General features: G+C 43.6%; 1 protein-coding gene across 2 annotated transcripts in view; it reads left to right on the top strand.

Annotated features, from left to right (window-relative positions):
- atad3 (ATPase family AAA domain containing 3) overlaps window positions 1-23718 on the top strand; it is a 50783-nt gene that overhangs the window by 13423 nt on the left and 13642 nt on the right. For both annotated transcript variants that reach the window (XM_085967079.1, XM_085967078.1), the window contains exons 8-14: window positions 2337-2492; window positions 4007-4063; window positions 4189-4314; window positions 9841-9965; window positions 10728-10779; window positions 11709-11779; window positions 20346-20513. In XM_085967079.1, the coding sequence (XP_085823205.1) occupies window positions 2337-2492; window positions 4007-4063; window positions 4189-4314; window positions 9841-9965; window positions 10728-10779; window positions 11709-11779; window positions 20346-20513 (755 nt within the window). The remainder of the gene's footprint in view (window positions 1-2336; window positions 2493-4006; window positions 4064-4188; window positions 4315-9840; window positions 9966-10727; window positions 10780-11708; window positions 11780-20345; window positions 20514-23718) is intronic.

Genomic DNA, 23718 nt, shown 5'->3' with positions numbered 1-23718 from the left:
AATTTTATATTCTGTTCAGATTTTTGAGTTGAGATGTGCTGCAGGTTTTAATTGGCAGCTCTGAGGTATGAAAATGAGCTGACCCTGCCAGAGGAAGACGGGAGATTGGTCTCTAATCCGTTTCCTGCATGAGCGTTACCCGAGTGCTGACTGGGAACTTAACAGCTGAAAGTGTGCACAGTTAATGGGTAATCTGATTGTGGCACCACCCCCCGCCCAATGTTTTGGGACAAGTGTGCAATTCTGCATTTCTAGAAAGAAAGAAGCTTGCGATTCCTTGCCAAAACTTGTTCATTTCATGATCCCTGACAAAGCACTTGATCACTTCCGTTTCTGTACACTGGACCGTCCCTGGCTTGGGGTCCGCTCTGTGCTGGCAGCAGAGTGTGTCCCTCGGTCTGTAATGCGCTCTAGTGAGTGGCTGGCGCAGCAGCATTAGTTGGTAGCAGAAAAATGTGGATTAATTTTTCCATGAAGCTCCTAATGGGCAGGAAACATTACTGAAAGCTGGCGATGGTAATTGGTGACACAAACAGGTGTTGAGGCTTTAATTTTTTCATTTCTGAACTCTGCGAGACGCCTCTGAATATCCACCTTTTTGGATGTTAAATGTTACTGCTGGGTGTTTGCTCTGACTTTTTTGGTGCATATCGAGTTGTTTCTGTACTTGATCCGGAAGTGATTGAGTGTTCCCTTTGCCTGAATTATTGGTTGTACTCGGGAAGCAGCTGAAGGTTTGACATTTATGGTATTCATCAAGTCCAAAACTTGATGTTTGTTTATGACCGCATTGGGCTGTAAACAATATTGTGTTCACTGTGCCCTCCAGGGTATAATTGAGAAAGAACGGGCTGTAAACCTGTGAATCTGCGAGCGTGGCCTTTTACTGGGCATTAATATGGCAGTGTAGTAAGCATCAGCTTCTTGGGACCGAGTGAAAATGGACTTTGTTTTTAACGGGTCTCCTCCAGGAGCTGTGCTCTGGTGTTGGTCTATCTTAAAATTGTTTGTGTGTGGTGGGGGGGATCTGCTCTCATTCATCTTGTGAAAGCCCAATACTTGTACACCACATTCCTTCACTGCCTAGTTTGACCAGTTCTTTATCACTAGTTAATTTTGTAATCCAGTAACGTTTGACTTTTAGTGCACTGCCAAGTGGATGGCATTTCTTTTAATATTAGGAAGTCGCTCAAGTGTTTGCTGTTGCTTTAGAACCTCTGTAAAGATTTGGAGAGATGACGTTCATTCTGAAGGCGTCGTCGAAATAGGTATGGTGCAGATATTGAAATAAAACGGTGAAGACCCAGATCTGTATAAAAGCTGTTGGGACAGAGCTGGTGACAATTTGCAAGAATACTTAATGTAAGTGCAGGAACAGTTTGTTGTGATGGGATTAATAACAAGACTCCTTGTTCAACTATTGCTTCTCCGAACTCTGCTCTCTCGTTCCTTCTAAATTCCAAGTAAATTTTGCTACACACTCACTCCATCACCCCTGCACTCTCACTGTCAAAAGTAAGGCCCAGTGCACCATCCCCTACTCGGCTCATTCCTTCCCCAACATCAGTCGCCTCCCGCAGCCCGCTTTTCCTCTACAGGCCTTTAAAATGCAAGCTTGGTGTCGTCTACTCATCGTTTCCCGATTTACACCATCTTCTTTATTCTTTCAAACTTTGCTAGTGTCGTGCACTGTGGCACTTGGCCCCTCGCTCTTTGTAATAGAAAAGAGAGTGAAGGTGTCCTGGTTTTCCGCTGACTCCCAGTGCCTTCTACAATCAGAATGTTTGGTGTCACTTCTTCAAAAATCAAGCTGTATAAATATCAGGGAAATCGGATGGAGGCTGTAGGGATAGGAATAGATTGAGGTGGGGGGGGGCGGGGGGAGTACTCCATGGGGCGCAATCGATCCTGAGCTGCCACAGCAAGGAGGACAGTCAGCAGCTCGTGGAATGTGGGGATGGATGGATATTCTGGATTTGTGCTCCAGTGGGTATCAAACATTCCCACAGGAAATGAAATGGCTGAGCAGTGTGTATGATGAGGTAGATTGTACATGGGTTATAGAAAGTGATTGCAGTGGGGGAGTGGAGTCCATGATTGGGTCAAGACTACATGGCATTTGGAAAAATTGGGTTTGATGGGCCAAATATCCCTGTTCTTGTGACCTAATGAAGCTTTTAGAGTACCTGCTGAACTCTCAATTGTCTCCACAGAAATTTGTTTATTAAAAAGTGCCCGCATGTGGTATAAACCGAATAATCCGTGAATAATTGTCATGTCTCCCTCCCTCATTACATAGTCCGGATTTTTTTTCTGACTTTGTGTTTTACTCTCAGGTGGCTGGACTAACACTGCTGGCTGTCGGTGTTTACTCGGCCAAGAACGCCACGGGAGTCGCTGGGCGATACATTGAGGCTCGGCTGGGAAAGCCTTCCCTGGTTCGAGACACCTCCCGCATCACGTTAGTGGAAGCAATGAAGCACCCAATCAAGGTAAGGCAGCTTCCTGCAAAGACTTGGGAGCTTTGATGATCTTTCCCGAATAGAAAGTCCAGCCCCAGACCGATTCTGTAACTGAGAGTGCTCGCGCAGTATCTGAATCCCTGAGGACCAGCTGCATGGTGAAGCCCAGTATGACCAAGGGTTTCATTCTTACTGATGCAGCCTTCCTCACCAGCCACATATAGAACATAGAAAAATAGGAGCAGGAGTCAGCCCTTCGAGCCTGGTCTGCCATTCAATATGATCATGGCTGATCCTCTATCTCAATACCATATTCCTGCTCTCTCCCCATACCCCTTGATGCCTTTTGTGTCTAGAAATCTATCTACTTCTTAAATATATTCAGTGACTTGGCCTCCACAGCCTTCTGTGGTAGAGAATTCCACAGGTTCACCGCCCTCTGAGTGAAGAAATTTCTCCTCATCTCAGCCCTAAATGTCCTACCCGGTATCCTGAGACTGTGACCCCTCATTCTAGACCCCCCAAGCCAGGGGAAAACATCGTCCCTGCATCCAGTCTGTCTAGCCCCGTCAGAATTTTATATGTTGCACGTTTATACGCTGTCCAGCCATTGCTTTCCAGCTACACTATCTAGCTCCCGTGCTGGTTTTTTACTGTCGCAGATAAAAAAGTGGAACCCATCAAAGTAATTTAAAATCTGACTTAAAAGAAAGAAAATTTGATTTCATAAGAATAGATTTGTAACTTGAGTGTTAGTGTGTTAATGCCCTCGTGTACTCTGCGTAAAAGATGAATTTAACTGTACAGAATTGGTGGGTTTGCGCAGGGTCAGTTGAGTTTTTAGTTATGTAATAATTGGCTGGTGTCCTCCCAGAGCGCTATGGGGGACAACCTTCACTTTAGGCGAAATAACGCTTTTCTCCTGGGAGATGGATAATAGAGGTGTCTGTGTCGTTGTGTCTGTTTTAATCAGTTGTGTGAAGTTTGGAATAGCCTCCCTGTATACACCTTATTTTCAATAATTATTTTGTATTTGAGGAGAATCGCAGGTAGCGAGTGTCTGGCAGTCTGGAACTTTCACAGCAACAACTCCAGAACTGTTCCACAATTCATGCATCAGTGTAGTTCCCAGTTAACATTGTACTTTTAACTTTATGCCTCTTGGGGTGAAGATGAAACGATTACAGGGGGTAAGTGGTGAGATGTGACCAGTGTTCCACTTGTGTGGGGTGGGTGGGCAGCAGTGTCCTTCGTGAGAACTTGGCGTCATCAACTTAACTTTAAAACGTTTACTTAATGGGTGTCGGGGTAAATGGGGGGGGGGTGGTGTGGGAACTCATGAACCAAGTACCTTTTGAAGCTTCTGTTTTTATAGATTAATATATTTGGGAGTTCGGTGAAGGTTGAATAATGAACAGAATATTCCCTTACAGCAATTGAATTCTGGTACAACAGGTGATGTAATGGGTTCTGCTTTGGTGCTCACTGTGTGTGAAAGGTTACGTTCTGCAGTGAAGTTTAAACTGGTTTTGGGTTTTTTTCAGGTTGGTAAACGACTGATGAGCAAGCCACAGGACGCACTCGAGGGAGTGGTCTTGAGTGTGAGTTGCTGCATTTCTGCTGAATTTTTTTTAATATGCACTTCTGTGCCTGTAGAAATTGAATTTATTTATAATCTGTTTATCTTCACTTCCCACTTTCATCCAATTCTCAATTCCATCTACAGCCCAAATTGGAGGAACGTGTCCGAGATATTGCCATAGCAACCAGAAACACGAAAAGCAATAAGGGACTGTACCGAAATATCCTGATGTACGGGCCCCCGGGTACGGGGAAAACACTTTTTGCCAAGGTAATGTCAGTATATTAAAAATAAATAAATAAATCCTGTCCATTTTGTGCACATCAGGGTGAGGGGATGCGTTGGGGAATGGAGGTTTCAGATTGCAATGCGAAGGGGCAGTACATTTCATAGCTTCTTTGGATAGAGTACTGAATGTATTAATGTTTAGATCTCAATCCAGCCCTTTATGCAATCTTCAGGTAGCCGGTTACCAGTAGGGAAATAAAACACCTCAATTAAATTCCTCTTTCACCCACCCACTTGGTGATCTCTGCCGACCTGCTTATAGCAACACTAATTATCATGGGTGGTCGGTGAGTCATATCTCTGTCGATAGCCCTGGGATTCGCATTAAATGTACTGTTTAATTTTAGGCCTTGGTGTGGCTGAGTGCCGTGGGATTGCAGCCTGAGCAGTGTTACTGGAACATGCTGATTTATTGATTCTCTCTAATTCATCTGTTGGAAGTTTTGAGGAAGTCAGTCTTAAAGTAAGGCAGAACTTTCATTTATATATCGCCTTTCACCTCTGGATGTCCCAAAGCATTTTGCAGCCAAGTTATTACTTTTGATGTGTGGTCACTGTTGTAATGTAGGTAAGTGCGGTAGCCAATTTGTGCACAGCAAGATTCCACAAACAGCAATAAGATAAATGGTCAATGAGTGAGAAATGTTGGCCAAGGCACCAGGAGAACTCTCCTGCTTTTCTGTGAATAGTACCATAAGATCTTTTTCATAAACCTGAACCAGCAGGCAGTCTCAGTTTAGCACCACGTCCAGCAGTGATGGCGATTATCAAGTTTGCCCTTTGTCACAGCTAGTGTCTGGTCTAGACCAGAGTCGAGAGACCCTGGTCGGTCAGATGACAGTGAAGCACAATCTATCGACTCCCTATGAGCTGGTCTCATTGCCTCATACTCACTAGTGTGTTATTTGCTTTCTTCGGTTCTGTTCTATCTTGGTTTAGTCGATGCTTTAATGGAGAAACTTTCAGTAACTTTGGGATGAGTGCTATGATGGCCACACTTGGTAAAGTTCCACAGCTCCTGTACACTGTGTCTGTGCGGACTATGTCGCCGGCACTTGCTAACATGCCCAGTTTTTGGGAACATGTTGGCAGACCAAATATGCCAGCAAGTTACTAGATATGAATGGCATCAGATTTTTATTGGCAGCTTCACTGAAGCAATTAGATTGGTTCATACTGCGTTGGGGACCATGTGTGATTAGGGTTATGGTACATTATTGGGGCATTGATGAGGAAGCTTTACTCTGCATCTGCTGTATTGTACCTGACCTGGCGTGCTCCATCTAAGTGGCAAATGTTAATTTCCCAGCACTGATCTTGTTCACCCTAAAGAGCACAATGGCTCAAACCATTTCTACCACTATTCCCATGGCTCAAATTCTCGAATTCTGCTTTAAGCTTGTAATTCTCACAACTCTGCCCAGATTTTAGTTCAAACCTATGTATTTGGCTTTTTTTGGTGGGGGTGGGAGTCCTACAACCTGGCCTGGATTATGGGCAAGTGAGGTGTGGTTGTATGTGATACTTAACATAACTGATCTATTAGAGTGGGATTGATGATACAGACCACTTCACAGACAGTGATGTGCTGCTCCTGTAGACTTGCAGTTGGGGTGTGATGGTTTGATGTGCGTGTGGTGGGGGAGAAGGCATATGAGCCTGGCATAGGGGTGTATGAGAGGTGATCGCATTAAAACATACAAGATTCCGAGGGCGATTGGTAGGGTAGATGCTGAGGTGGTTTCCCCTAACTGGAGTGTCTAGAACATAGTCTCAAGATAAGGGGTCGGCCATTTAAGACTGAGTTGAGGAGGAATTTCCTCACTCAGAGGGTTGTGAATCTTTGGAATTCTCTACCCCCAAAAAGCTGTGGAAGCTGAATCGTTGAGTATATTCAAGGCTGAGATAGATTTTTGGAATCGAGGGACATGGAGATCGGGCGGGAAAGTGGAGTTGAGGTCGAAGAGCAGCCATGATCTTATTGAATGGCGGAGCAGGCTCGAGGGGCCGTGTGGCCTACTCCTGCTCCTAATTCTTATGTTCTTGTGTATGAGGGCGGTATAGAGGTGTATGTAGGAGGAGAGCCTCCATTGTGCAGATTTTTTTTTCCAGATTTGAAAGGTTGCAGGAAGACTGAGAATGACATGTGCTGCAGACTGTAACGGTCTGAAGTGCAGTAAATGAAATGATGAATTTACAGCCAGGCAGGAATGTTTTCTGTTTGGATCCCTGCTGTGTTTACAAACGGTGTGAAATGATCTTTTAATTGGTGCTGCTGTAGATTGTATAATTTTTTTATGATTGCTTTAATGAGCCAGCACTTGCCCCATGGCATTTTGCACTCCTAACACTTTGATAACTCACAGTGCAAGTATGAGGATTAAAAATAAAATGGAGCAATTTATTCCATAATTGAATAACACGATGACTGGTGCGGTACCAGGGTGTTGGCAAACGGTAAGAAATGTTCTGAAGTTTCACTTTTTCTGCATTTAAAATTCTTGAATTGTGAATCAGTGTTTAGATGGGACAGCAAAGTAGGAAACGCCAGAAATCTTGGGTAAAGGAGAGGGTAGAGAATTTGGTCAGACTACGATTAATTTTTCCAAATAGTTTCAGTGACACTGTCCAAGTGATGCATTTGAAACTGCAATCAAATTTATTAGTGCTATTCCTGTCTAAAGGTGTTTGTGCAGGCACTCCAAACGCTGACCATCTAACCTTGTCTCGACAAATGATTTGTTGCTTTGCCCGTGGCATGATAACTGTGCATGCAACGGAGATTTCTGGTTGCATGCACAGTTGATTGCTGAATGCACACATGCTGAGTGCGTGCAATGGCGGCTGCTGCGTGTGGCCTTTTCCTATCAGATTTGCACAGTGCGGAGATGTCACATTTCCTTCCCAAGGGCAGATGTTTAGCAGCATCGCCTGCAAAGTGAACACCAACAGGAATATCTCATTTGCGAGTTTAATAACCACACTGACACCTCTTGTGACAGTTCTACAATTTCACAGGATTCCTCTCCATTGTAAATTGCCTGGCTGCTTAATCGCTTTAATCATGGAGATTTAGATCAACACTTTTAACTGCATAAAGGAAAATTAGCCTTAAATTATAAAGTGCAGTAGGGCTATATTTAGAAAACATAATTCTTTTTATATAACACTGCAGTGACTCAGTTTATACTGGAACGGAGTAAGTAATACTGGGCTCTGAGGCAGAGCCAAAATACTAATGTAATTGTATGTACTAGCATTAACTTAACTATATACACTCTTGATGTAACCACATCTGTCCGATATATTAAAAATCTTGCTTCTGCATGCACTTCCTGTCAATTTTTTTCCATTATAAATTCTTATGTCCACATTGATAATGGAAACTGTGTGTAAACCTGTCACACTGTAATTACACCCTCCTGCCAATGCTGCAGCAGCTCCACTGGTGGGAGGGTGAAATTACAGTGTGACAAGTTTGCATAGGTGGTTTCCACTATAAATGCGGATGTAGGAATTTATAATGGGAAATATAAAAAAGGAAAATGTATACATTTGAAAATGTGGACTGAATTATGTCTGGGCACCCTGATCCAATTAACCCCACTTCACCTGAGGACTATACTTAATCTTAATTCCCTGTGTGCAATGTCATGGGAGATTGGCTGGTGTATTTTTTTTATTCGTTCATGGAATATGGGTGTCACTGGCATTTATTGCCCATCCCTAATAGCCCTCGAGAAGGTGCTGGTGAGCCGCCGCCTACCATCTGGAAGACGCTACAGATGCATTCACACCCGTACGACCAGATTTAGGAACAGCTTCTTTCCCAGGGCTGTCATCCTACTGAACTCCACATATAAACACTAAAGCCTGCACATCTGCCGATGCACTTTATTATGGTCATATTTATGCTAATATATATGTACAAATGTATGTTGAAATGTTTAAGTGTCCTAATCCAAATTGTACACTCTCGGGAGCCGCAAGCCTACATTTCATTGTACTGCACTTGTGCACTAACAATGACAATAAAAGTTGATTTGATTTGATTTGATTGATTTGAACTGCTGCAGTCCATGTGGTGAGCAGCAGTTTGGTACAACCGAGTGACCATTTCAGAGGGCAGTTAAGAGTCAACCACATTGCTATAGGTCTGGAGTCACATATAGGCCAGACCAGGTAAGGACGGCAGATTGCCTTCCCTAAAGGACATTAATGAACCAGATGGGTTTTTACTACAATCTGGTATTTTCATGGTCACCATAACTGATGCTACCTTTTTGTTCCAGATTTATTTAATTAACTGAATTTAAATTCCGCAGCTGCCGTGGTGGGATTTGAACTGATGTCTCTGGATCATTAGTCCAGTAACGTAACCACTATGCTACTGTACCCCTAATATTAATGAGACTGCATGTGCCAGTATTAATGTAACCACATTTGCTAGTATTAATGCAGCTATGCATGAGTATTATGGAATCATACACATTAGTATTAATTCAACTGTATGCAATAGCATTAATGTAACTGTACAATGTTAATATAACCATGGAGGATTTGGAACATGCCAATTGGTTAAATCTGGTGTGGGCAAAACCGATGCGGAATATAAATGGCAATTTTTTAAGAGCAAACCTAAACATGTAGAAGCCATTTGCCTCCCCAAACTCAAAAGAAGGGAGTATGGAAAGAAGCAGCCAAGGTGGCTGACTGCTCATGTACAAAGACAAATAAGACGCAAACAAAACATTTTTTATAAATTGAAAGTGCATAATGCACAGCAAGACAAAGACAAGTACTAAAAACAGTTAAAAATCTACAGCTGCTATTAGATCAGCTGAAAAGTTCGTGGAAAAGAGGATCATGGCCATCTGGTAAGTGAGTCAGAGGACCATCAAAGACTGCACTGGGTTATTGAAAGACAATCAAGGACAGGTCAGAAAGGACTCTGGGTATGGCGGAGATGCTGAATGAGCACTTTGCATCAGTCTTCACTCGGGCTGACGCTCCAGTGCAGTGCTGAGAGTGCTGCACTGTTGGAATTGCCATTTTTTTCGGATCAGATGTTAAACCAAGGTCCCATCTGCCCTCTCAGGTGGATGTAAAGGATCCCATGGCATTATTTCGAAGAAGAGCAGGGGAGTTCTCCCAGTGTCTTGACCAATATTTATCCTTCAATTCAACATCACCATAAACAAATTACCTGGTAATTATCTCATTGCTCTTATGGGAGCAAATTGGCTGCAGCATTTCCTACATTGCAACAGTGACTACACCTCAAAAAAGTACTTCATTGGCTATAAAGTGCTTTGGGCTGTCCTCCTGAATAGCACTATATAAAGGCAAGTCTTTCTTTAAAAATACTTTGGAAACATACACAGGAATCTGAATGCTGCCTACAGCTGAGGCCAGTGCCTCTTTACTCGACCTGGCAATGGGAAACTGGCTCTTCAGGAAATGGGCAACTTAGATTTTTGTTTCTTGTGATTTTTTTTGTCTTGACAGAAACTAGCTTTACATTCCGGCATGGATTATGCTATCATGACCGGTGGTGATGTGGCCCCTATGGGTCGTGAGGGTGTCACGGCCATGCACAAAGTTTTCGACTGGGCATCCACCAGCAGGAGAGGGTGAGTTTGTGTCATTTTACTGGGGTGGGGTAGAGAGGGCTGTGAAGGACTCTTTTTGTAATCGGCTTGGCTAATCTTGCTATGTCTGAATAATTGTCTATTCCAGGATAAATTAATTGCATGTGAATGATGTTTGAGGGAGTGCTACTGACTGAAATCTTACCAGTGCAGTAGGGATCCCTTCAACTTGTGCTTTGTAGGCCACTGATTTACACAGCAGTGATTTTACAGGTCTCTGCTGTTTTCCACTTAATTTCAGCCTGATTTGCTCTTGGGCGATGGATGTTGCTGCTGAGAATTAGGAATGTTTGTTGCATTTATTCCACCTAGCATTTGCTTCCAAGTTGACTGCCATATGGATTAGATGTGAAATACAAGTAGCAATGTGCCCTCCCCCTACTGTACCAATGTTGAGATTTTAATTTTCTGTACCAAACTTGTGATCTAACAGAGTATGGTTGCTAAGTTAGGGGCTGTGGACTCATGCCTTTAGAACCTGGGTTGAGACTGTCCAAACTCAATGGAGTGCTGTGAGGTAATCCACTGTGTCACTTGGTCCACCTACACCAACCTACTTCAATATGTGGGTGCAACTCACTGTTTTCTGGGCGTGTTTTATTCTCAGATCGGTGTTCTCGGCTTCTGCGCCTCAGGAATTCTGAATAATGGGAATGAATTGTTTTGTGCTTCTGGGTTTAAATATTTAGATGTGCTTTTTATCTGAAGTCAAAGGAATGATCATAAATTGCCTCCTGTTCACAGGCTTTTGCTGTTTGTGGATGAGGCGGATGCGTTTCTTCGAAAGAGAGCAACAGTAAGTGCGTTACCCACATGTCCTTTTGAAATTTTTTGGGGGAACAGAAATAATCATTGGGGCAGGGAGGCGGAGCTTGTCCCAAAGCCCTGATTAGTTGCGAACATTTGTAAAGAGCGAACTTGTTGACGAACGTCTTTCAGTTTCAATTATTTTTTTCCCCTCAATTTCTGTTTTATTCCTGTCCCAGTTCCACTCTGCCTTAGGGCACTATCAGTGGGCCTCGGTTGGCCCCGGCGGGAGGCCGGGCCTCGGTTGGCCCCGGCGGGAGGCCGGGCCTCGGTTGGCCCCGGCGGGAGGCCGGGCCTCGGTTGGCCCCAGCGGGAGGGTTGTGCACTGGCTGGGTTTACTTCCATCCGCTTCCATTAGTAATTGGGTACGGTGGGGGAGCGTCATTCCTGGATATGATCCTCCTCGGTAAGCTTGGGTTTGGGATTTTCAGCTGTGTCTGGTGGCTTTTTGTGTCTTGAGCTTGCTGCTCTTTCTGCTTCACGTTTGCCTTTGAAAATTTATTGAAGTGTGAAAGAGAAAACAGCATTTTGCTCTTTTTTCCACCTCCGCTCTGAGCCCTGGTGGGAGCAGCAATGCAGGTCTTGCATCTGTCGCTTTGAATTGGTTTCTGGTAATGAGTTTAACCCTTGGAGGAAGAGCTTGGGAGTGGTGCAGATTGGTAATGAGGGCGCTGGAGAAGAATCCATGCAGCTGCACACCTGAACTTCCTCCCTCCATCTTAAAGCTTTGTGATCTGGCTCCGAGACTGCACCACAAGCTCCATTATGCCCTATATATCTGAGTTAAGCAGATAAAATGCTTGATATTTAGATGCATTACAGTTTCAACAGCTGATTGGTGTTGCAAGTTTTTTGTTTAAAAATTGGGAAAAGTGCTACTTGTTTATAATTTTTTTCTGCTTTGATATGTTTTTATAGGAAAAGATTAGTGAAGATCTGAGAGCGACACTGAATGCATTCCTGTACCGAACGGGGGAGCAGAGTAACAAGTAGGTAATCAGAAGACAACAGGTCAATTAGCATCTGAAAGAGGGGGTAGGACCCTTCATCAGAAGGCATCTGTTTAGGCGAGAAGGACATAAAGAGGGTTAATGTGCAGTAAATTGCAGGGTGTAGCATTCGATGTGGAGGGTTATGTTTGGTGTTTCAGCTAGATTATTTGGAAAGGGAAATTTGCTGAAAATCCAACTGATGACATTGTGCAGTAAGCGTGGCGGCTGATTTGGGGTAGTTTTATTCCCTGGAAACAGTCTGAAGGCAACAACATCAGAGAGGTATCGGGTTTAATGGAAAAACAACCGTAAACTGGTAAGCACAATGTGCCACAGTGGTAAAAAGGGAAAACCGGATCGTGGGATGCAGCGCTTGAGCAATAGAGCACACGTCCTACTGAGCGATTACTTGGCTTGTAGAAAGCTCCCCACCTTGAGTATTGTGTACAGTCCAGGGCACCATGCCATGGGGGGATCCATCCTGGCCTTGGTGGAAGTATAAAGAAGGGCAGCTAAGTTGATAACTGGGACTGGGCACCTGAGCTGCGAGGAATGCCTACAGATCATTTTTACATAGGCTAAAAGGTGGCTTAAAGAAAAAAACCTCATTCTCAAGATGTGGGCATCACCTGGCAAGGCCAGCATTTAATGCCCATCCCTAGTTACCCTGAGAAGGTGGTGGTGGGCCACCTTCTTGAACTGCCGGTAGGGGCCTGCTAAGCCACTTCAGAGGGTAGTTAAGAGTGGACCACCTTGGTATTGGACTGGAGTCACATATAGGTCAGACCGGCTAAGGACGGCAGGTTTCCATCCCTAAAGGACATTAGTGAACTACGACAATTCGACAGCTTCATCGTCGCTTTTACGGATACCAGCTCTTTTTTTTCCAAACTCAGTTCAAATAAACTGCAGCGGTGTGATTTGAAGTCGCATTCTCTAGATTGTTAGTCCAGGCCTCTGGATTACTAGTCCAACAACATCGCCACTACACTATCGTACCCGATCTTACTGAGATCCTGGATAGAATAGGTAAACTGGAGATTGTTAATATTAAGGTGAACTCTAGGGCGTGCATTCAAATTTAGAGAACAAAAGGTGAATATACGTCAAGATGTAACCTCTCTACAAGGTGGTAAATATGTGAAATAACCCAGCAAGCAGACAGTGTAAGTTATAATTTTTAAGAGGGCGATGGAGACATTTTTGGCGGGTAGAACAATTGAAGCCATCAGAAGTGCAGTAAGAAGTCTGATCTTTGGGACTGGTGCAATGGATGGAGATGGTAGTTTCAACCCCTGTATTTCAGAGGAAACTGGATCATATCTGAAGTGGGGATAGTTTAAGTATGTCTAGCGATACATCATGGATAGCCATGGCCTGCTGAAAGTTTTCCAGATTACTTTAGCGAGTTGGGGAGGAATGAGTTTTTCTGAAATTGGCCACCGTGTTTTTTTTTGTGCCTCTCCCAGGAGTTAGTTTTACTAACAGCTGGGGACACGGGACATAATCTGATGGACAGGGTATTCGGTGATGGGCCTTTTCTCATCTTTATATGTTGATTATAGATGTGGATGCAGTCCTTCCCTCTGACAGACTGAAGTGGCGAAGCACCTGCATACAATGCTGCAGTGTAATTTACAATGGAGCTCCGAGTGTGTGCTCGGGTACTCAACTTAATTTTCATTTTTAAACACACTGTTCCCAATCACAGCCCAGATCAATAAAAGCCTTTATCTTAAACCTCAATCAAAAGAATTTATCTGTATTCTTGCACAGTGTGTTACTGGTCTCCATTTTGGGGAAGGAATGGCCTCCATTTTAACGTGAAGGTTATAGCTTTTTAAGATATACAAGCCTACCAAGACGACATTTCACTTGTCTGAGAGTACACACTGCAGCAATCATAGCCCATCATCCATCTTTGGCAGGAAATTCAGTTGACACCCAGTTCAGCTCAATCTTTGTTATGCTTTCGTTTATAAAAAAAAATCTATTTTTATGGCATTCTAATACTGTCATTCACAGTCTCCATAATTGCAACACAGAGGTGAATAAATCTGTGGTTCTTGGCCATGTGCTTTTATGGTTATTGAGTGAAGTCTGAATGCTAACGCACTTATCAGTGAGAAGCCTTATCAGCACTTCCCAGCTAACCTCTGTCACGCTTCCTGCTTATTGATCGACACCCAGCCCTTTAAGCCTGCTTTTTAAAATGGTTGAAGGGAAAATCGTTGTCTAAAGGAAGAAGACATTTGCAGTTCAACTAAAAGGAACTGAGCCATTTAATAAGCAGCAGCTCACAGTTCCAATTTGAAAGGTATTTTCTAACCTAAGATTAGTTAATGCCCGATTGCCTATATGCTTTTAAAAGGTGTCTTGCTTTATTTTTGTAAAACTGGTGCGATCCCATGGTTCTGCTCGTGGTGAGTCGGGATTATGATAGAATTTTGAGGCAATGAAGCAAGAAAAGTAATGGCAGTGTTTTTTCTTTGGCTCAAAGGCAGTCCAAAAAACAAAATGTGATTTTTTTTTTTTTTTAAATCCCTTCCAGGTGCTTACATATATTGTATAGATTTTCTGGGTGTAATTTTACTTTCTGTTTTTTTGTTGAAATATAGTACGTGACGGTGGTGATGGTTGGCTCAGAGGAGTCATTAAGACCAACACGACGGTTAAGATGCAGTCGTATGCTGTTGGTTTTCCCTCCCTCAGTGTCTGAAATTCTTTTGATGGTTTCTCCCGAACCATCGGAGTGAATAATTTCTCCAGCTCAAGTTTCCCTCTGGCATTCAGCACTCATGTTTCAAACACAAATATTGGAGTAAATGATGACACCTTATTTTTTAAAATGTACAGGAACATCATGGTGTAGGTTGCCACAGGGCTTGACAGGGTAGATGCAGGGAGGATGTTTCCCCTGGCTGGGGAGTCTAGAACCAGGGGTCACTGTCTCCGAATAAGGAGTCGGCCATTTAGGACTGAGATGAGAAATTTCTTCAGAGGGTGGTGAATCTGGAATTCTCTACCCCAGAGGGCTGTGAAGGCTCAGTCATTGAGTATATTCAAGACAGAGATTGATAGATTTTTGAATATTAAGGGAATCAAAGGATATGGGGATAGTGCAGGAAAGTGGAGATGAGGAAGATGATCAGCCATGGATTGACTGGCAGAGCAGGCTCGAAGGGCCAAATGGCCTACTCCTGTTTCTTATGTATGTTCTTAAACATCATCACATTAGCACACAATTTTAAGCACAAGTTGAAATGGAAATAAATTGGGTGTGACGCTGGCTGTGAAGAAACCCTTGACTCACTATCCCTGCTACCCAAGTACTGCCAGGGTTGCACTGAGGGAGCGTGTGCGGGAAAGGTACAGTGAGGGAGGAATGTTCAGAAAGAGTTCTGTAATTTACCTTGAAAGCCCCGAGGTTCAGAAGATTAAATTCCTTGGGTGATCTGAGCACTCCTCTTAAGAAGAATTGACCCAAGAGATGCAGAAAATTCTGCTTACCCTGGCTATAATCACCGTACCATTGGGCTCTGGGGTTTACCTGCTGCTGTCAGATGTCCAAAGTGGTAGCAGGGTTTCAACATGAACTGGGGTTCATGGTCTGAAGCTCTGCAATTCCTGGGCAATAAGTTCAGGAGGGTGCCATAACAAGTCATTTATACCCCTCTGCCAGCCTTATACAGGCTAGATGCGAAAGGGGTCCTGATAACAAATCTTCCTTGAGCATTCAAATCAGAGACTCCATTTGATGGCTTGTCTGTGGATAGGGTCACCAAACTATCAAGGCTTTCTTCCATCAGTCGTTAGTATCTTTTGTATCCGAGTAGCTGGGTGTCGATTTGCAGTAATCTACTTGAAAAGCTCAGCCTGTAGAGGGGAGGGGTGTATAGATTACATAATCCATTAAGAATTTGAGGCTTTGAAGAAAAATAGGGCCCATGGAATTCATGGCAAATTAATTTAGCAGCAAAAAGAAGACTGTAATGACAAATGGACATGGTTGGATCTGTTGGGGGGGGGAGAGTGAGCAGCAACCTGTCTGGGGCACCCTCCACTATGCTAGTTCTGAACTGATGGCTGTGTTCAAAATTTGCTGATGGCACCAAGCTCTGGTCCGGCAACTAGTGTGGGGAGGGCAAGTGAATCATGGCTGGAATATATAGTTTACTTAAACTTAAATACTAGCGTAAATTGCCAGTCCACCGTGAGATTAGAATTTTTCCTTCTTCAAAGTCTTGGTAATGACTGGAATTTGCATCAAAAGAAATTGAACTAGTATTGAACACTAGCTGTAATAATAAACTGACCGAGCATCAGGCTATGACGCTGATTCAAAGGCTAAATTTAGACATTGGTTGCAAATATTCAACGCAACAGTTGTAGCACAGTTGTATGTGCAATGCAGCCAGTCATTGTTGGAGAAATGCACATCGATTTTTCTCGAGTTTTTTTTTAAAGTCTTCCTGTGACTGCTCACCTTCCTCTGGAGATGAAAACTTCGGGGTGAGTCTGTAATAGTGCACGCTTTATACTGTTTGTGGATGTGCAGATTTGCTGGGTCTGCAGATTGTAGGTTATGCGGGGTCTAGGGACAAGCTGACTGCAGATTGTACAGGGTCTAGGGATTAGTGCAGATTGTTCAGGGTCTGAGGACAGTCTGGTGCAGATTGCACTGGGTCTGTTCATACGAGAGTGCTTGATGTGAAGAATGACCTTTCAGCATTCTTTGCTTTGCTCTGGGTAACACTAAATATGGCATCCTTTTGACTACAGCAATTGTTGCAACTAGATTTTGTTTTTCCCCCTGTGACCAATAGATTTCCCCATAATTAATGGGGGGGGGTTCCACTAATTTCCTTAGTTTTAATGCAATTTGTTGACTGGATAAAAGGAGCCAGGTTTTGCAAGGGATAGTTTGAAGTCTGTAACTTGGGGGGTTTAGCAAAACCCAAATACTGCTCCCATATATTTGCATAGAAAAAGCAGGATTTCACCTACATGGGGTACATGCACGTTTGTATGCAAATCTACACTGGCCTGAGCACAAGGGATGGAAATAATGCAATTACACAAATTTCTATCTGTGATTCACCTCCTAGATTGGAAGTGAAACTGAGCTGCTCGCCGTTAGATCAGTGTGCTCGGAAATTCATGAAATTGAATCTCGAAATAAAAAGTGCATGAGGAGTGTTCAGTTTCTCCAGGGCAGGCCACATCACTGCTTCAAACAGCACCCGTTGATTGTGATTGTAAATGATGGTGAATCAAGCATGAATATTTAGCGACTACAATCGCTCTTCTGAAAGGCACTGGAGGTTACTGGTTCCCGTGCTTGTTTTCCAGCCCCTCCTCAATGAGAGGACACTTAGCTAAACTTCTCTCTGCTCTTTGCATCAAATGGGGGTTAGCTCCTGATGTGAAGCCATTGGGTTTTTAGGCCTGAAACACAAGTTTGTTTTAAATGTCCAGTCCCGGTGTTGGGCCAGCGTTAGGTTTCAGAAATAAGACTTTAACGGTTTGTATTTCTGTTGATTTTTTTTTTTTGCACTTATTTTATATTTGATTTTAAAAAACCTACTTCATTTCTTTGTCACAAATGTTGTGTAAAAAATAAAAAAAAAATACCTGAATGGGGACTGATTTGCCTCTAGCCTTGAAGCACATTATAGCTCAGGAGCCCAGGAAGGGCGCTCAGAAGAATGTGGTGCAGCTTAAAAGCCATTTACCAAGGGCGGGCTGGGTGGGGGGAGGGGAGAAGTGGGAGAGAGAGTTCTATGGGGTAGGAACACTGGAGCACTCCCACTGCCAACTGGGCAGCATTGAGGGGTTCTCGAGATGGTCACCACTTGCCCTCCAGAGAAATGTATGTAATGAGTAAAAGGGCAAAATGATTTGAGCACGCACGGAAATATGAGGGGAATCAGGATCTTGGTGTGAGACCTGTACTTGTTCACCACCACCTTGGCAACTAAGAATGGGCAATACATGTGGCCTTGCCAGCATCGCCCATATCCAGAGAATGTTTTTGTTTTTAAAATACACCACTAATGTCAGTCCAGAAAGTAACGGCACTGTGGGTTCGGATAGCACCAAGAGCATGTCAATCCAGATATACCAGTGGCATGTCAACCAGACAGCGGTGCTAGTGCCCGAGAGAGATCAGTCAGGAAACCAGTGACTGTCTACAAGGTTGTTTGAACTATTATAGTCTGTCGGATTAATTATTTAAACAGTGTATTTGAGTAGCATCCTGCCCATGTGTAATTAATTGCTTAACGGTGACTTTGCTCTTCAGGACAGAGGATTTTGTTGCTTTTGTTCTCTGTTGTTGCAGAGTCTTGACTCCCACGCAGGCCGCATGTGTTCTGCTGAATCGATGCCCTGGGCGGCTGGGAGTATTGACTTTCTTTTGAGGAGATTTTTTCCTTGATTGAGATCATATCTATTAAGTACATGTAAAGCTGTTCCCCCGGTGAGTCAGCAACTTTATCCAGGGTGTAGTTGTGACACGCAGACCACAAAGGTCCCAGGCAGTGCCTGGTGTGCGTTGAGTTCCCTGATCCCGGTTGGAGGTGATACGGTTGGCCATTCAGATCTGGGGTACAATCAGCCAGGGTTCCTACGCCTGATCGCTGACCAGTAACCTTGAGTATTGTGTGCAGTTTTGGTCGCCTTATCTGAGGAAGGATGTTCTTGCCATGGAGGGAGTGCAGCGAAGATTCACCAGGCTGATACCTGGGATGGCAGGAATGACGTATGAGGAGAGATTGGGTCGATTGGGCTTATACTCGCTGGAGTTTAAAAGAATGAGAGGGGATCTCATTGAAACTTATAAAATTCTAACAGGACTAGACAGACTAGATGCAGGAAGGATGTTCCCGATGGCGGGGGAGTCCAGAACCTGGGGTCACAGCCTAAGGATAAGGGGTAAGCCATTTAGGACAGCGATGAGGAGGAATTTCTTCACCCAGAGAGTGGTGAACCTGTGGAATTCTCTGCCACAGAAGGCAGTTGAGGCCAATTCATTAAATATATTCAAGAAGGCGTTAGATATATTTCTTAAGGCTAAAGGGATCAAGGGATATGGGGAGAAAGCAGGGACAGGGTACTGAGTTTGGATGATCAGCCATGATCTCATTGAATGGCGGAGCAGGCTCGAGGGGCCGAATGGCCTACTCCTGCTCCTATCTTCTATGTTTCTATGTAACCCCTGATAGAAGCTTGTGTGTGGGCATTTTGAGGACAGGGTTGCGTTCTGCTGTGATGCCCCCCTCCCCTCTGACAGTAGCATGCAATCACTTGCTGCCTAGGCTTGCCCTCGGAAGTTGCCCATTTGGAAGAGGTACCGGAGGACGATCAGTGCCTGTGGAACCCACACCCCAGCAAGGCACACCGTGCCTTCAGGAAGGAAGAAAATTGCAAACAATGCACATAAAACAAATCAAAACTGTGGAGCACTCGTGCTCCAGTAAATGTTCTTTGTGAATTTTTCAGTTGGCTGCTTTCATTATTAAGCAGCAAAGAGCTCTGTTGTTATACATTGTGCCCCCATGATTTTCCTTCAGTGAATATTTATCATCATCTTGGCAATCAATTTCCGATATTAATAGCTAACTTTCTAGTTAGGAGGCTATTTCATAAGTCTTAATATGGAAAAAGTCCACTTGCCAGGATTCCACACAGTATTATTCTGTCCATTAGTGCCAGTGTGCAGCAGGAAATATTTGCACTTAAACCAATAGCTTTAATGTTGTATTATATGCCATGTAATTCATCCCCTCAAATTTGCCCCACTATCTGTGACAGTACTTCACCTGCTGTATATATATCCCAAAGTACTCTCTCCAAACGCAATACAAGTTTGGAAGGACATTATCTATAATTGTGCTGCTGAGGATTTTCACAGTTGAAGCAGGCAGTGTGAATTTCACACATCCGCCATTACACTTTACTGAACTCCCAGTGACACTGATTTTTTTATGTTCCTAAAGAAAAATGACTGGCATCGAACTTTGCTGAGAACTGGATCGACTGGTGCCCAAATTCATTCATTTCATTGAGGACCTGTAACAAATATGAGATCAGCTGTTCATCCCATCAATTTCTGGGTTTTTTTCAAGCCAGGTTCTGGCTCTGCCTGCTATCCTATCTTTTTTTTTCTTCTCCACTCTACCCTCCTTTAGCGTCTTAACAAAGTTGAGAGCTGATCCCAGCTGTTTCATCCCCGTGTACAGCCTCTCCCATTAATCCTGGTAGCTGACTGCTTTTGTTGTTGTTTTTCTTTGGTGAACTTGTTTGATGTAGAGACACTTCAGGTAAAGGATGAATTTGAAGCCTGGGCTGATCAATTCACAAAGAAACAAATATGAAAAAACATCGTGAAATGAGTTTTTAGTAATGATTTGCCTTTTTAATACTCTGCAGTGGGACACATTGCAATCTACAGGTCACCCAAACACTCCCTACTGTGATATGTTCACCTGCCTTCAAAGGATTGTTTGAACTGATATCCTGGACACTCCACTCGTTAATGCTCATCTGCTTTTCTGTACAGATTTATGCTGGTGTTGGCTAGTAATCAACCGGAGCAGTTTGACTGGGCCATCAATGATCGTATTGATGAAATTGTTAACTTTGGTCTGCCAGGACTCGAGGAGAGGGAGCGACTGGTCAGGTTATATTTCGACAAATATGTCCTGAAACCTGCCACAGAAGGGAAACAGTACGTGCTGTAACTTACTCTTGTTAAATGATGTTTTAGAGACTGTTGGGTTAATCGTGCTGCGATCCTTCCATTCCACTTTCAACCTTTTTATTTTTTAATGTCTCTTCCTCCTTCCTCGCCCCCATTTTAACCTACCACCCTGCATTGTGTTGAGAGAGTGGATGGGCTGCCTCCTGTTAAGGCAACGAACAGTGCCGGGATGTGCAGAAAGTGGTTTGTTCTCCTATTTTAATTGAAGTTTCCTGTTCCTGAGGAGGAAACATCCCTCTTTTAAGTATGTTCTAATTGAAGTTTCATTGGGGCTACACACTTGGAGAGCAGCAGCTCTACCTGGCTGAGACCAGAGTAGCCCATCACTTACCAAGGAGCTGCAATGCTCCGAGTCTGGCCTGTTGGCAGTTATAAACATGGGCAGCATGCTCTCATCTGTTGAATGGGCAAACCCTTTGGGCCAAGCTTCCACTTAAGAATACAGCTCCTTCATTTATTTGCCCCTTCCCTGATTCCCAACACATTGTTCACTGATCGAGGGGGATGACAAAGGATCTGTTTTGGGCACTGGGAGGTGAGAACACGGCTCTGGGTGAAACTTCCTGCTCTGCTTTTTTCACTTAATTGTTCGTACAGCTTCCATGTGAAACTGAATCCTCACCGTCAAATGGACAGCGAGTATCTCATTGGCTTAAAGCCAGTGATGATGAGGCCCTTCCAATCGTCCCAGTGGTTGGTCTGGTGAACTTCCCATTTTTGAGTGCAGCCTGCAGAGTTGGTTTCACGCTAAAAGCTAGATTCTTTTTTTTTTAATCACTGCCCCAAGTGTAACCAACTATAGGAATGTTTGTACTCTTAATTTTGCACCTGGTTTGTGATTTATAGGTTGAGCACAATTTGGTTCTTTGATTAAACTGTAACCTGCCTGAATCTAGTAAAGGTGAAATCTGTTGAGATAAGATGACTCTACCATTCCCCGCAGCCTGTGCTTTTTACAGTCCCTCAAACAATTAGCCCCTATTATCAATTAGATGCTTAGATTTCCCATTTCAGGTCAAAACCTGCAACAGACAGTAATTACTGTAATTATTGAGTAACTGACTCCTTTTTTTCGACTAATATAAAAGGTACAATATGGGCCACAATAACCATCTGCTGTTAAACTCTGACAGTGATGATGCTGTGAAAGGAAGGGAGGGAGGGAGGGCTACAAGTTGAGAATGCGGGTGCCCTGCAGATTTGTACAAGTGCTGTTTCTGCATCAGTGCAAATCAATAGCTCTGCCCAGGAGCCTGGTTTACACTAGAACAGGAGCTTGTTCTTTGGACTATGTAGTGGGAGTGGAGGTCTGATTTCATCCAGCTACTGTTTGCCACTTGCAAATCTGAATTCAGTGGCTTCCGAACACGACCCTGCACACGGTCTGCTTGTCCCTTTGCTATCTGAAACGTGCCCAAAAAAAACCACTACATTTCTTTTGAAAAATAATTAATCTGATTTACAATCAAAATGACATTGGGAGCTTTATATTAGATGGAGCTACAGTGACGCAAGGTTTTTGAAGCGCGGTCTTGTGCATGATTAACGCTCATGCACAACCCAGGAAGGGCAAAAGCAGAGAGAATTAAAGCTAACACGTGTCCAAGCTGCGGTACGGATCAGGGAGTGTGACAGCTGTCTGAGGGAGCCATGTAGAAGGTTGAGCCAAATCCTTGAATGTTCAACCTTTTTAAATTGTGCCTTAGGTTTTATTGCTTTTTATCCTGTTGGGCAACTCCCCACTTTTTTTTTTAATGAAAAACGCAGCAATCACATTTGTGAAGAATTATTAAGATGAATCCTATTTTGTTTTTAAGCAATTTTTTTTAAATATTGTTTTTATGATGTCAGACAAATTTACTTGGAGCTGCTGAGCCCAGACTGGTGCCGTTGATTCAGCGTATATCGCTGATCATCGCTAGTTCAAACATGTCTGAATTCAGTTCCCTTCAGTAACTCCTGCCAAGCCTGCTATCGGCAGTCACTGTTTCACCCCAATAGTCATTAGAAACATGGAAAAATAGGAGCAGGAGTAGGCCACTCGGCCCTTCGAGCCTGCTCCGCCATTCAATATGATCATGGCTGATCCTCTATCTCAATACTGTATTCCTGCTCTCGCCCCATACCCCTTGATGCCTTTTGTGTCTAGGTGATGCCTTTTGTGTCTAATAGGTGGGGGGGGAGCTCTTTGTTAAAGGGATGGTGGGAGGACGAACCTTTGTTAAAGGGGCGGTGCTGCTGTAGTGGGGAGTTTACAGGCCCAACTCCTGAAACCTTTAGTGATCACTCTGACCCTGAGCGTAGGATCCAGTAAAACTCTTCCTTTCGGTGGTGGTGTTTTTACTAGAATAGCAGCTGCCACATTTCAAATGTCGAGCTACTGAATTGAGTTGAACAGAAACCACATCCTACAGCCTGACGTAACGGCTCCAGGGCATCTCAAAAACCGCTGCTACCCTCCATCCAATCCTATCAAACCCGACTTTTTGGGGGGGGGCGGGGGTGTGAGGTGGAAACTAACTAAACAACAATTCAATAAAATATAGTCACATCGGATTTTACTGAAAGTCACCACGGGTTCTGTCAACATTTTACGGAGACCCCAACAAATTACAGCTGGCATTTGCTTGTGTTTTCACGTGTGTGTTTCGTGATATTTTACAGAATTGCACGCCCAGAGGAGCTCGGCTGCAGCTGTCAAAAAAAAAAAAAAAAAAAAAAAGTCTTTCATTTTATCAATTTAGGCTAGATTCCAAGTTGGGTTCCAGGGACAACACACTAGCTCACTGGGCCATGTGTGCCTCTTGCATGTAGTTTGCAAATGTCAGAAGTTTGACATTGAGTTATTGCCTTAACTCGATTTAAACTCTCTGCCAGGCACTCCTTATTGTATAGTTTAGGGAATGGTCTTTACGACATTCTTCAGTGTTATACATGATGTGGTACACACCCAGTGATGAATGTTAATGGTAATAACTTGGAGTGATACGGGATTACCTGCTGGCTACAAAATTATTACAAATAGTATTGTTTTTTTTTTACAGTATTTGCAATGGGCAGATGACCAGCCAGCTAAAGGCTGTTTATCCCCGTGTATAAACTGCACTCCTAGGCATGAAACTGTTTACCCCATTATATAAGCTGCACCTGTTGGCTTGAAGCTGTTTGACCC

Source organism: Somniosus microcephalus, chromosome 25 (assembly GCF_052327205.1).
Source record: "Somniosus microcephalus isolate GS21.2 chromosome 25, FLI_Smic_1.0, whole genome shotgun sequence".
Lineage (NCBI taxonomy): Eukaryota > Metazoa > Chordata > Chondrichthyes > Squaliformes > Somniosidae > Somniosus > Somniosus microcephalus.
The sequence above is the reverse complement of the archived record's forward strand: the minus strand, read 5'-3'. Positions and strand labels throughout refer to the sequence as shown.